Source organism: Kuraishia capsulata, genomic scaffold (genome assembly GCF_000576695.1).
Source record: "Kuraishia capsulata CBS 1993 genomic scaffold, Kuraishia_capsulata_scaffold_4, whole genome shotgun sequence".
In the NCBI taxonomy this organism is placed as follows: domain Eukaryota; kingdom Fungi; phylum Ascomycota; class Pichiomycetes; order Pichiales; family Pichiaceae; genus Kuraishia; species Kuraishia capsulata.
In genome coordinates this window covers 1,148,089-1,160,775 of record NW_019172953.1, presented here as the reverse complement: position 1 = coordinate 1,160,775, position 12,687 = coordinate 1,148,089, and the positions used below count along the sequence as shown (strand labels likewise).

Sequence of the window (12,687 nt, the reverse complement as noted above, 5' to 3'; positions counted from 1 at the left end):
ATAACGGAAAAAGGATGAAAAATGTAGATGAGCTTGCGGAATGCTCTGAAAAACGGGGAATAAGAAAACGAAGAGTAAGAAGCAGCTGGAAAGACTCGAGGCTTATTACCATGTCGGGTATCGTATTATGGTGGGTGTAATATCCCTTCTCGGTGGAATAAAAGGTGATGTTGCTGTGGCTCCAATTGTGGTGTGTTTTTTTCATGGGTTTTTTATCGTTTTTGTGAGTGCATGTATGCGTTGTGGAGGGCCTATATCGATTTGAGATAATGATCACCAAATACGCTCCAATGAAATTTGACGAGAGATCCGATCTTCACGGCAAGATTGTCAATTTGTTCGTTCGAAATTTCCTTAACTGGTCTCTTGGAAAGGGAACCGTTGATAGGATTCCCTGTAACTATAGGTAGAGGAACCTCTTGGACCTGCTGGTCTGCCTTGAAAGTTTCACCAATCAGCCCGGAAAGCTGCTTGAAACATCTCGCTTCCAACAATCCGTAGATCTGACTTGTTGGCTGGGTCTGTTTCATCAACCAATCGTAGGCAAACTTGACGGTTTGTTCTGGAACCTGGTCTGTCTGCAGAGCCTGCTTCACGATCTGCAGGGCGATGGAAAGAATATTTCTGGTCCATTTCACGTTTCCGTTCTCGTCAGTGACGATAGCCAAAATTTGGCTCTTCAACACCTTTGGATCTAGCGGCTGGACAGGGCCGTCCGTCTGTTGGCGTATCTGCTTGTACAGAACCAGACAGATCTGGAGACACACCAATTGTCTGATATCTGATCTCCAGAGCACCATTCTTGAATGGTCAAATGCGAACGTGGATGGGAACTCTGTGCACATGTTTCTGCACGATAAAAGAGTCAGAATGGACTCGGTTAACTGTTTCTGCCAATTAAATTCAACGGCCTCGGTCTGGCTGGATTCGAAATCCTTGTGGAACCACGCCAGAGAATCTGAAATATCCAGCTTTTTTCTTTCGATTATCTTGTTGAAATACTCCTTCTCAAAGTCCATGGCCGAGTTAACCAAGGCGGGTCTAAGGATCCTGATCTGGTGATTGGCAACATCCAGCTTCATGGCCTCCAAAATGGCAAACACCATTCTAAGACCGTCCACCAGCTTGGCAGTCGAATTTTCCTCGTTGGCTTGTTTGAACTTGCTAGCCATTTCATCAACCCATTGGTCTCTCATAGGAGCACAATGGTTCTTGAAAATGGTAGCCAGCCAGTTCGACATCGATACAAAGTCAAACGTTCTGTCTCTGAGTTGCTGCATCACCAGGTCTGTGTCCATCACCTGGTTCACAATAGATCTGTCCTTAAATGGCAGCAAACTCAGCAAAATGTCTTTCAACGTTGTGAACATCATGGACAATCTCGTGTTCTGAAGATTGAACTTATTGGAAGCGGGAGACGCAGAGTGCTCCAGAAACTCGTCACAGTCGTTCTGGATCTGGTCCCAGTAATTATCAACACTGATCTTCTTTCTCTTGCCACGCTCACCATCCAGGTTGACTCTGAACTGCAACTGTGGGTCGAAAATGATATCGTGTCTCAGTTGTGGATTTTTCAAAATCTCATGCAGATCTATCTCGCGTAGACTCTGCAGGTTCACGGGCGGCAGTTGCGGCTTGGCCTGGCTGCTTAGTTTCTCAGGCTTGTAAAAGAACAGGTTTGGCAACGATCTCGATCTGAATCGCTTGATGGGAAGTCTTCTGGAATCCCTTTGCTGTTGCGAGGAGGGAAGGCCTGTTGGAGAGACAGTTGCCGTGGGTGTGGTGGGCGTGGAGGGGCTGACGCTTGCAGTAGAAGCAGCGGCTACCGAGTTCGAAGCGGAAGCAACAACCGCCGACGTCGTTTGCGAAGAAACGGAAGTGGCGGCATCCGAAGGGTCCTTCTGTATCACAGAAGCATCGAGTCTGGCCCTCTTGTTAGACTCGTTGGACGTGTTGCACGCTCTCTTAGCGCTATCAAAAAAAGAATTTCTGAAGCTGTCCTCAGAGAAGACCTCTTGCTTATCGTTGTTGTTTATCTGAGAGTTCATGGTGGGCCAAGAAAGAAAGCTGAAATTTCAGGGGGACGGCGCTTTGGGCCGTTTAAGGTGATGACGATAATGAGGCTCCCAAGATTGGGGTGATGAAAAGAGCGATGGCAATAATAGAACGACTAAGCACAGGCAACTGGAAAGTAGACAAAGCTTCGATTCAGAAAAATAACTTGCAAGCAAAAAGACGGAGGCGTGAAAAAAAGTGGTGGTGAATGGAATAAGAAAGCCCGGGTCAGAAAAAGGGATAGGCCGGTAAAGTTAAGAGAGGCCATACAGCGTGGTTGAAAAAAAAAGAGTCAGCCAGCGCACCCTGCTGGAAAAGAAAAATTCTATTTTTCCATTAGCGCTGGGCTGTTTTTCTTTTTGGGCGGTTATGGGATGGGCGTGTAAAATTTCTTTTTCTCGAAAGAGGCAGAGAACTTTTGAAACACGTTACTTCCGGAATATAATTGGGTCGCCAGAAGTGTGCTGGGTATGTAAAATAATATTCTTGCTATTATTCATTTGGCCAGGCCTTTGGTACGTGTTTGGTCGGGGGTCGATAGTATCTTTATTGTTAGCTATATACATTGGGCTACATTTCGATATTTGCCTGCCAGGCCGGTGCTCTCCCTCAAGCATGTGGCCAGGTCTTTTTTTGGCGCGACAGCAGTGGTTTGGAACCCAGTTTCATCCAAACTTAATGAAACCATTGAATTGGTCCATCGGGGGTTTCCAGTCTAGTGGCTCCTTCTGACGACACCTCACCGTTTATTTTATCTGCACATGCATTTTCGTTTACACTTTCCTCTTCACTCCAATACTTGACTCCAGGTCTCCGACGTCCAATCTGGTGTTTCTGATGTAGTAGTGCTTTGTACGGCCCTTATACTTGGCTGGTCTTCTCACTATGTCGATTCTCTCCACCATGGGAGAAAACACCGGCACGTGAAACTCCACACCAACACCAGTTATCATGTTTCTGAGTAACAGCGAAGTTCCCAGACCGCTCTTGTTAATGGCGATCACTGCTCCAACGACTGGAGACTGTTCTTTGTACACGATCCTCACCACGTCCCCACTTCTAAGTTTCTCTGGATTAGACTTGTCGAGAATCTTTCTTTTAGTTCCGTTGGGGTCAAACTTTTTGTATTGAGCTTCTTTGATGTAGAGCATTAAACTTTTGCCCTGGCGCAGTTTGGGAAGTGGTTCATAGACAACCATTTCTGGAAGGGTTAGTATTGCCAATCATCATATAGACTCTGTGGTGTACTCACTCTTGGCAGGGGCCAATCCACTCTGGAACCGCTGGAGTTGGAGGGGAGCCTTGACGCATATCCTGTTCACTATTCTGAGCGGATTAAACATGACTGTGGATAATTAAAGCTGGTGTAAAAACAGGTTTCAGTCTCGTTGAATCGGCGAAACTTTTGATCACCGCCTCTGTTGGTCTTAGTACACTACCATTTCTTGGTCCTGGCACACGACATAAAGATCTTATTTCCAGGCTAAGTACCAAACTATCTACTCAGATTACTACCGCTTGATCCGTCTTTAATGCCTTCCTGTATTGTTGATAATAATTCTATGACCCCCAGTCGGTCAAAACTTGATCCGTCTCTTCCTGGCAGTGTATTTGGAGTCCTTCGCCACGACCCTGCCACGCTTTCTCATCAACTCCTTCTTTCTCATTATGTAGTCCTTGGTGCTTTCTTGACGCTTCTTTGCTTTCACAGTTCTCGTGTTCTCCAGTTCCATGTTAGCCAGGTTGAGCGCTCTTCCAGTTCCGTTCTGTAGCACCAAGTAATGCTTCTTGTTCTTCTTCGACTCTGGGTCATCAACCACCAAACCACACTGGAAACCAGCCAGCTTGGCACTGGATGTGATTTGCTCAATCTGATTTTCGTTGGAGGGGTAGAATTGGAACACACACTTGCCTCCTTTCTTCAAACTCGAATAAAGCGTGTCAAAAAATCTTTTCAATCTCAGCTTGGGCTCAACATCTGCCCGATCTGCGTTACACAACCACTGGATTGCACTAATAGATATAGCAGCATCAAACACACCAGCTCTGAACGGTATCCCATCTCCCATATCACTCAAAAACAGATCTCCATCTGCTTCACGGTCGAGTCCGATGGCCAACATCGAAGGCGAGATATCCATACCAATCCACTCATGGCCTTCTTGCGAAAGAATCTCACCCGAAAGACCAGAGCCACACCCAACATCGAGCACAAAGTGCCTCTTACCAGCTTCCAAGTTCAGGATTTCCAGCGCTCGCAGCGTCATCTTGGCCTGAATATGCTGAACTCTCGAAGACGAGGTATACTTGAACGATTCTGTGTCGTTGTAAAAAAACTCAGGCGGAGCCAGCTGTTCTGGACGAGACATGATTGCGACAAGTGCACGAGCAAACCCGTAGAGACAACGGTATATAGACGTTCACGCTAGATAGCGACCTCATGATCTAGAATGAATTTTTTTCTAATCTAGATAAGGGCGTTCAATAACCACTTTTTTCTGCAGTACACGACAACGGCCCAATGCGGCTTAATATTGCCGCTTGACGGGGGATTCGGACAAATCCACATCCACTTGCTTCCGACGCTTCACATTCTTCTTGGAACCACCGTTGAAATAGCGATACATACTCAAAATGGATCTTCCGGAAGAATTGCTCAATCTGGAGTCCAGCGTGAGCCATCGGAGATCCATATATGCCAGCACAGAGTTCTCGGAAGACGAGAGGTCCGTTCCATCTACCCCTAAGAGACAGACGGATGATTCGTCTCTAGATTTGGTCCAGTCGCCACCAAATTTGCCCAAAAGTCCCGCTATTCTTTCAGCAGTATCACAGAAGCCTATTCTAGAAACTTCCTCAAGTCAGGAGTTCAATCGACTGAGGTCTGCGTCTAACCAGAGCCTCAGGTTCCGATTCCGCGATGGCAAGCCAAAAAGCAGGTTCGCAGATCTCAATTCCAAGGCCCATCCCACAATTTTGGACGAGTCCACAGCGTTCGGGTCGAAATTCTATGGCTTTTTTGTAGCAATTTGGTTTGGAGTTGCGCTGGTTGGCTTCGACTCTCTGGTTCACCATACACTGACTAAGGGATCCATCCATGAATGGGATATCGCCCGAATAATGCGGAAAGATGCCGTTGCGGTGGGTCTCACGGATTTGGCGATGTATTTGGCGATGTATGTTAGTGTTGCTATTCAGAATATGGTGAAGTTGAATTGGATCAAGTGGAGGTCTACGGGGTGGGTATTGCAAAGTGTGTTTGAGTTTGCTCATCTGGTGTTCTTCATCTGGTATGCCAACTATAAAAATTATCCTTGGATCGGAAAAGTGTTTCTGTGCTTACATTCTTTGGTTATGCTCATGAAGATGCACTCGTATGCTTTCTACAATGGATATTTCTGGAACATCAGTCATGAGCTACAATTCTCCAAGAACTACAAGCAGACCAACCCTAAGTTGGATGAAAAGTCCACCGAATTAGTGGAAAAGTCTATAGAGTTCTGTCAATTTGAGTTGGACAAAAATGGGATGTTTCCTTCAAACCTGACAGTTTCCAACTTTTTCGACTACTCCATGTTCCCCACAGTGGTGTACGAAGTGAAATATCCACGCACCGCAAAAGTGAGATGGGGATATTTCTCCACGAAAGTATGCGGAATATTTGGTGTCATTTTGATGATGATAATCGTGGCTCAAAACTGGCTATATCCCCTGGCTATGCAATGCATCGAACTGAGGGGCCAGCCTTTCATAGAGAGGGCCAAACAGTACCCACTTATCGTTCTAGATTTGGTTCCCCCTTTCCTGCTCATGTACCTGTTGGTGTTCTACCTCATCTGGGAGTTGATTTTGAATGCAATTGCAGAACTTTCCAGATTCGGAGATCGCAATTTCTACGGAGCTTGGTGGAACTCTGTCACTTGGGACGAGTTTGCGAGGGACTGGAATTCTCCAGTCCACAAATTCTTACTGAGACATGTCTATCACTCGTCGATAAGTGCGCTGAATTTGAGCAAAGTGAACGCCACAGTCTTTACTTTCTTGCTGAGCTCAATAGTTCACGAACTGGTCATGTTTGTCATCTTCAGGAAGTTCAGAGGATATCTGTTGGCTTTGCAGATGTTCCAGCTTCCACTAGTGGGTATCTCCAGGTCTAAGTTCATGAGAGATCAAAAGATTTTAGGAAACGTGATTTTCTGGTTTGGAATAGCAACCGGCCCGAGTCTAATGTGTTCGCTGTATCTAACTTTTTGAAAAAAGGGGATTTTTCAGGCAACGCATCTATTCACCTAAAAGCATGAACGAAGCACTCAGTGCTCATCCAGACCTTATATTGGAATTGGTTATTTCTACAGGTTAGGGTTGGTTTGTTCTAATTACTTCAGTACTCTATATACAGTATTGTTTCCATCTATTTATCTGTAGATCATCTCATAAGGACGAGGGTCGTTGAAGCAGCTTGCCCATACCTCATCAACAGCCTTTTCAGCAGTCTCTCTGGAGTCACAGTTGGGATTAGCCATCACCGACAAAACTGCCCTACGCTTGACACAGTTTTGATGGCCTTTGCTCACCTTTCCCAGGGCACCTTTCCAAAACTCCTGGGAGATTCTACATTCACCACTTAGCGAACTAGCCCGTATCTCTGAACAGGCGTGATGCTTAAGATTCAGCCAGTCAACCTTAAATTTGCGATCGTCGTAGGCATGCACCAGTTCGTGCGACAAAACGTCTCCCAGATGCCACTTATCCAGGATTCGGTTCTGACAGAGCAAAATTCCCATATCCGGGTGGTAACCTCCTCCTCGTAGATCGTCGCATTCATCACATATGATGTCTTTGGAGTCCAGTTTACTACCCAGTTTCTTGATCTGGTCAAGCATGAATACAACACTTGGCGAGTACGTAAGCATCCAGTCTCTGTATTCGTAGCACTTTTCGCAATCCTTGGTTTTTGTCCTCACGGCGAGATCCTTCTCGTAGGCCTCTTTGGATTCTGGTGTTAGACCCATGCCGGTCTTGTACTCCATGGTTCGCCTCCACCAGTCGAATGTGGAGGGTTTATTTGAATCGGTGTTATCAGACATGGCAACAGATATATATAATCCAATTAATGAATCAAATAAACAAGCCTTCACCGCGGATTAAATGACCCGAACGTCAACACCTCAAAGGAACGAATCTACTTCGGCATCTCATCTCACAGCCCATCTGAAATATTTGAAATTTTTTGGTACACTTTCACTCTGGCGCAGTCTCTTCATCTTTGCCTGAAAAATATTTATACATACCACAAAAACAGAATAAAATGGTGGCTAATATTTGGATCGCGGTTGCTGATGGCGACCTCAACACAGTCAAACAGCTTATTGATAGCGGTGTCTACGAAGCCAACTCAAAGGACGAGAATGGATATACCCCAGTGCATGCGGCCTGTGCTTACGGCAACCTGGAGATTCTGGATTTCCTGGTATCCAAAGGAGGAGACGTCAATCTGACAGATAGTGATGGCGATAGTTCTTTGTTCCACTGCGAAGATGTTCAGACAGTGGATGTTTTGATCCAGAAATATGGCGCTGACTGGTCGGTGAAGAACGCTGAGGGACTGAACTTGCGCGAGTTCTTCCTGGAAGATAACGAGTACCCGGAGATAATTGGATATTTTGACAAGCTCTTGAACCATGATTCTTCCACGTCGTTGAACTACGAAACCGAGGGCAATGGACCAGATATACGGTATACCTACACGGACAACTTGCCTGTGGATGAAGAGAGACAGCAACGGATTAGAGACATTGTCAACGGAGAGAATCCAGAGGAAAACTTACAGAAATTTTTGACAGAGTCTATACAGCAACAGATGAACGCACAGCAACAAGCCGAGTTTTCTGATTCGCCCAACTCCAAAAAACAGCGTCACTAATCATCATCTGCGTCTAGCGATTCAACAAGAATATTTCCATTGGGCCATATCGCCTTGACTTCGGCCACCTTGGTAGATTTGTCTGGTTTCAGGTTGTATTTTGGCAAAGGTGAAATCAATTCAAACTCAAACTGATGCTCGTAGCCATCAACCACTGTGACATCCAGTAAGGATAGTTCTTCTTCGAACTTGTTGATCAACTCCTGCTCATCCTTGAAGCCCTCCTCAGCCATAGCCTGGCTTATATACATCTTTGTGGAAACAAATTTGTAAACGTCGTACAATGTTTCATCTTTTGCGAAATTCTGTAGCACCCTCAAACCTTCGTTGTTCCGTATCTGGAGCCTCGTGTATTCCCCTTTGACCCAATCAGAGTCGGTACGCTCCAGTAGCTTTATTGCACCAAGTTTGAAGTATATATCTCTTTGCTGGAGTCTGAGAAGCTCCTGTCGTTCAAACTCCTCTTTCTGTCTTTTTTCCTGTGTTCGTTGCTTATCCTTCAGCAAAGACTGTTCGTATGCTTCATCCTGCTGCTGTCTGATCAAGCGTGACAACTCTGCCTCCTGCTTATCATATCGTTGAGCGACCAGCTGGGGCTCGAAATTATCCATCACTTTGCCCAGCTTCTTGGTCAATTTCCTAGGATCATCCAGGCCTTTGAAGCTTTGAAACCTCGCGATCGTGGACATCAGAGGCATAGTTTGCCCGGTCGCGGATGCATTGGCTATGAGACATGAAAATGGAAGAAAAGGAACTCTATAGGTTCTACCAACCTCATGCGCTTCAGCATATGAGACATCACCGCACCACAACAGAACATCACGCTCGTTGATGAACCTGATGAAAGCCTCATTGTTCAGGTATTTCTTGATAAATTTGGAAGATTCCTCAGACTCGGAGTTCACCAGAACAACCAGCAACCATTTCACCTCGGTCTTGGCCGTGTTAAATGCCTCGTTGAATTCGCCTTCGAATATCTTGAGATCAGAGCTCTCTCCCAACACTGATTCCAGATAGTGCTTAAAGCTGGTGTACGACCCTGTAGATTCACCTTCTTTCTCCTCCAATGCATACTGATAATATCTCGGTTTGGCCGGGAAATCGTTCGGGCCATTGCTTATGCCTATCAGCTTCCATAGTAGCCTGTGCAACCAACCACCCAGAGTAATCGACAGAAAGAAGAACAACCTCGGTACCAATAACAGCACAAAGAAAACCGGATGTCTCCTCGGAACCAAAACCTGCTGCTGTTGCTGGGAGTATATGCCGGCCTGAAATCTCCAGTTGTTCGCAATCTGGATGGCCTTGGGCAGCTTGGGGGCCAGATCTAAATGGTCTATCAATCCAAAGTTTCTGTCCATTCTCTCTCTGAAATCCACCACATTGCTCGGTATATCCTGGTGACTGGGTGCTATATCTGCTAAATCGTCCACCAAACTGGGGAAATCATTCTCGAAGTACCTGGAAATTGCCGTCTCCAAGTTCCAGTTGGTCACCCGGAGCAACCTCAACACCTTGTCGTTGTCCTCATCCGGGTATTGTGTAATCTCCTTCAGCTGCTTCAGCTTCTCCTGTTGCTCAGCATCCATAATATGACCGGAGAAGAAGATTGATGAGAAGTGGACTTGTTAACTTGATATACGTAACCAACCAAGCTGATCTCCAGGATAACAGATACGCATTGCCGGTTCGAGGCTGTGCTTAATTATGTGGAGCACGACCTTGTTTACTTCTAGATCAAGCTGGAATACTTGTAGTTTACATGCTATGATGCTGCTGTATTATACTACATTTCGTTGTCTTCAAAGTCATGAGCGATACGTCCAAGAGGCAATTGCCCTCGGAAAGTGGAAGTTTGCATGTGGCCAAACAAAGGAAGTCGGGGTCGAGACCTGGCAGCAACGATAAGCATTTAGGAAACATCAAGGTCATGGTCAGAGTGAGACCTACGGGAGCTAAGGATGCAGAGAACATTGTGAAGATGCCAGATAACCGTACGGTTGTCTTGGAACCGAAGAAAAGTTTAAGCTCCAAACAATTCCAGTTTGACAGGTGTTTTTGGTCGTGCAATAGAGATGACCCCAACTATGCTTCTCAGGATGATACTTATGAGACATTAGGCAGGGAAATGTTGCAGAATTTACTAATGGGGTTCAACAGTTGTATATTAGCATATGGTCAGACTGGTTCGGGAAAGACATATACCATGATGGGAGACAATGACGGTCTCATTCCTAAGACATGTCGTGAGCTTTTCACCTCGACCGACGCTCTGTTTGAGGAGCACCAGGTGGGAGTTTCGGTGAAAGTCTCGTTCTTTGAGATTTATCAGGAGCAGGTGTATGATCTACTTGCATTGAGCAATCATAACCCTAAGTTGAAGATCAGAGAGGGTCAGGACAAATCGCCGTTTGTGGACGGGCTCACCCACTACAAAGTTGAGTCTTATGAGGAAGTTGAAAAGTTTCTGGAGCGAGGTAATTCAAACCGAACCACTGCTTCGACGAGTATGAACATGCAGTCCTCAAGATCGCATTCGGTGTTTACAATATCTGTTACACAAGAGAGATTCATTGATGATACGCTCACCAAATGTGAGCAGCTGACCTCTCATCTCCGTTTGGTGGACTTGGCCGGGTCTGAAAGGGCAAGTGCAACCCTTGGAAACACAGAATCACCTTTCAAGGGCAACGGAAATGCGAGGTTCAAAGAAGGGTCGCAGATCAACAAGTCTTTGACTACATTGGGAAGAATATTGACACTATTGTCGCAGAGAAAGGAGCAGAAAAATGTGATGATTCCTTACAGAGAGTCAGCGTTGACGTGGATACTGAAAGAAAGTATCGGAGGAAATTCAAAAACTGCCATGATCGCGTGTATATCACCATCTGACTACGACGAAACGCTGAGCACTTTGAGATATGCGACCGTCACATCGCAAATTGAGAACGTCGCATCACTGGGAGCAGGTGAGTCTACCCGAACCGTAGATATCGATGATGTCGTTCAACGATACGAGGTGGAGAAAGCAAAATTGCTGGAGACACTGGCAAAGGATGACACCAAAAGGAGAACCCTGGAGAACTACATGCGCTGGAACGAAGAGTATCTGCTAGGACTGAGTTTCAGGATGAAGGCTCAAACCAGGAGACATCTGAAAAGTGCTGAATTTGGTGACAATTGCAGCGCGATGTTAGAGCAATTGTACGCCAGCATGAGGAGAATTATGGACAATTTTAACGAGCAGGTAGCTCTCAAGGTTATGGAGGCCGAGTCAAGCCTTACTGAAATGACCGTGGATATTCAAAATGGAGTTTCGTGGGATTTGGTGGAGAAGTATGGAGTTTTTTGAAGATGGACTTTCCATCTCCACAACCATAGAATTGCATCTCTACGCACTATTTATATTATACAATACACGTGATAAATGGTCATACTCGCATCAGTATCAGGAACACCTCTGAAAGATTCAAAAAGTAACTTACCCAGATGTTTTTCAAAGTCATCATTGTAAGACCAGCTGTCCCATCATTGTGCCCTCTTCATTTTTACAACCTTTCCAACATGATAGCATTAAGTGGCCAGCCACCGCTTCAGTTTCTAGGGATTATGGATCAAATCGATTCTTCTGGTCAAGTCATTCTCAGGTTGGGCCCCAAATGGATACACATTGTGAATAAGACCTCAATACAAAATAGAAAGTAGCAACTGATGGTAAAACAAAAAATAGGTCAACAAGCTCTCAGAGAGCCTTAGTATCTTGGAGGAGATCTCTCTCTACCGTAGTCCCTTCCGGAGTCTCCTCCGTAGTCCTCACGGGGTTGGTAATCATCTCTGGATCTGTATTCACGTGGAGCAGAATCGCGGTATGAATCTCTTCCGCCTCTACCACCTCTGAAATCACCTCCTCTTCCTCCTCTTCCACCTCTGAAATCATCTCTGAAGCCACCTCTGCCACCTCTGAATCCTCCACCTCTTCCACCTCTGAATCCACCATCTCTGAAACCACCTCTTCCGCCTCTAAAGTCGTCTCTGAAACCACCTCTTCCTCCTCCCTGTCTGCGTGGAGGTGGTGCAATGAATGGGGAAGTGTCTTCCTCAGCAGTCAACTGGGAACCTTGGTACTCCAGCTTGCTGATGGACTCGATAGCGCCCTCCAAATCCTCTCTGGAGCCGAACTCAAGGTTGGCAACACCTTCCTCCTCGTATGGGATCTTCACAAAGGTTGGACTCAAGCGGGCTTCGTCACGGACAAAGTCCTTGAACTCTTGCCATGCGACTCTACCTGGCAATCCAGTAACCTTCACTCTGAACTCACCCTTCTTGGCGTAAGCTGGCTTCTGCTTGGCAAATTCAATCTGCAAAGCTTCACCCTTGAAATCGGTGTTGGCCAAAGAGTCGACAGCAGCACGGGCATCGTCGTTGTTCTCAAACTCAACAAAAGCATATCCGTTCATGAGACGGACTTCCTTGACTGGACCGGAGACTCCGAAAAGCTCCTCAATCTCGGATTGTTCCACTAAAAAAGGTTAGTTACACAACTTCCCAAACACATAGCACGGCGCCAGACAGTACTCCACCAACGAAGCCCATCTGTCCAGTCATATTAAATCACTTACCATCAAATGGAATTGGTCTCACAAAGAGTTGGACTTGGGATAATTCAGACATTTTTGATTAAGTTTATTGGTTAGATCCGAATGAACTTA

General features: G+C 45.8%; 8 protein-coding genes across 8 annotated transcripts; 2 read left to right on the top strand and 6 right to left on the bottom strand.

The window, feature by feature from the left end:
- Positions 1 to 251: 251 nt before the first annotated feature.
- On the bottom strand, positions 252 to 2,048 carry KUCA_T00003732001 (uncharacterized protein; the record flags this gene model as incomplete). Its single annotated transcript, XM_022602177.1, has 1 exon — positions 252 to 2,048. One exon carries the CDS (start codon positions 2,046 to 2,048, stop codon positions 252 to 254), a length of 1,797 nt encoding a protein of 598 aa, XP_022459746.1.
- A 780-nt stretch (positions 2,049 to 2,828) lies between these two features.
- KUCA_T00003731001 (uncharacterized protein) lies at positions 2,829 to 3,398 on the bottom strand (the record flags this gene model as incomplete). Its single annotated transcript, XM_022602176.1, has 2 exons — positions 2,829 to 3,256; positions 3,308 to 3,398. The coding sequence occupies 2 exons, from the start codon at positions 3,396 to 3,398 to the stop codon at positions 2,829 to 2,831; spliced, it is 519 nt and encodes a 172-aa protein (XP_022459745.1).
- Positions 3,399 to 3,632: 234 nt separating this feature from the next.
- On the bottom strand, positions 3,633 to 4,424 carry KUCA_T00003730001 (uncharacterized protein; the record flags this gene model as incomplete). The annotated part of the gene is made up of 1 exon (XM_022602175.1): positions 3,633 to 4,424. The coding sequence occupies one exon, from the start codon at positions 4,422 to 4,424 to the stop codon at positions 3,633 to 3,635; it is 792 nt and encodes a 263-aa protein (XP_022459744.1).
- Positions 4,425 to 4,689: 265 nt separating this feature from the next.
- Positions 4,690 to 6,309, top strand: KUCA_T00003729001 (uncharacterized protein; the record flags this gene model as incomplete). Its single annotated transcript, XM_022602173.1, has 1 exon — positions 4,690 to 6,309. One exon carries the CDS (start codon positions 4,690 to 4,692, stop codon positions 6,307 to 6,309), a length of 1,620 nt encoding a protein of 539 aa, XP_022459743.1.
- Positions 6,310 to 6,470: 161 nt separating this feature from the next.
- Positions 6,471 to 7,142, bottom strand: KUCA_T00003728001 (uncharacterized protein; the record flags this gene model as incomplete). The annotated part of the gene is made up of 1 exon (XM_022602172.1): positions 6,471 to 7,142. The coding sequence occupies one exon, from the start codon at positions 7,140 to 7,142 to the stop codon at positions 6,471 to 6,473; it is 672 nt and encodes a 223-aa protein (XP_022459742.1).
- Positions 7,143 to 7,974: 832 nt separating this feature from the next.
- Positions 7,975 to 9,567, bottom strand: KUCA_T00003727001 (uncharacterized protein; the record flags this gene model as incomplete). The annotated part of the gene is made up of 1 exon (XM_022602171.1): positions 7,975 to 9,567. The coding sequence occupies one exon, from the start codon at positions 9,565 to 9,567 to the stop codon at positions 7,975 to 7,977; it is 1,593 nt and encodes a 530-aa protein (XP_022459741.1).
- A 221-nt stretch (positions 9,568 to 9,788) lies between these two features.
- KUCA_T00003726001 (uncharacterized protein) lies at positions 9,789 to 11,330 on the top strand (the record flags this gene model as incomplete). Its single annotated transcript, XM_022602170.1, has 1 exon — positions 9,789 to 11,330. The coding sequence occupies one exon, from the start codon at positions 9,789 to 9,791 to the stop codon at positions 11,328 to 11,330; it is 1,542 nt and encodes a 513-aa protein (XP_022459740.1).
- A 400-nt stretch (positions 11,331 to 11,730) lies between these two features.
- KUCA_T00003725001 (uncharacterized protein) lies at positions 11,731 to 12,649 on the bottom strand (the record flags this gene model as incomplete). The annotated part of the gene is made up of 2 exons (XM_022602169.1): positions 11,731 to 12,497; positions 12,598 to 12,649. 2 exons carry the CDS (start codon positions 12,647 to 12,649, stop codon positions 11,731 to 11,733), a joined length of 819 nt encoding a protein of 272 aa, XP_022459739.1.
- Between the last annotated feature and the right edge of the window lie 38 nt (positions 12,650 to 12,687).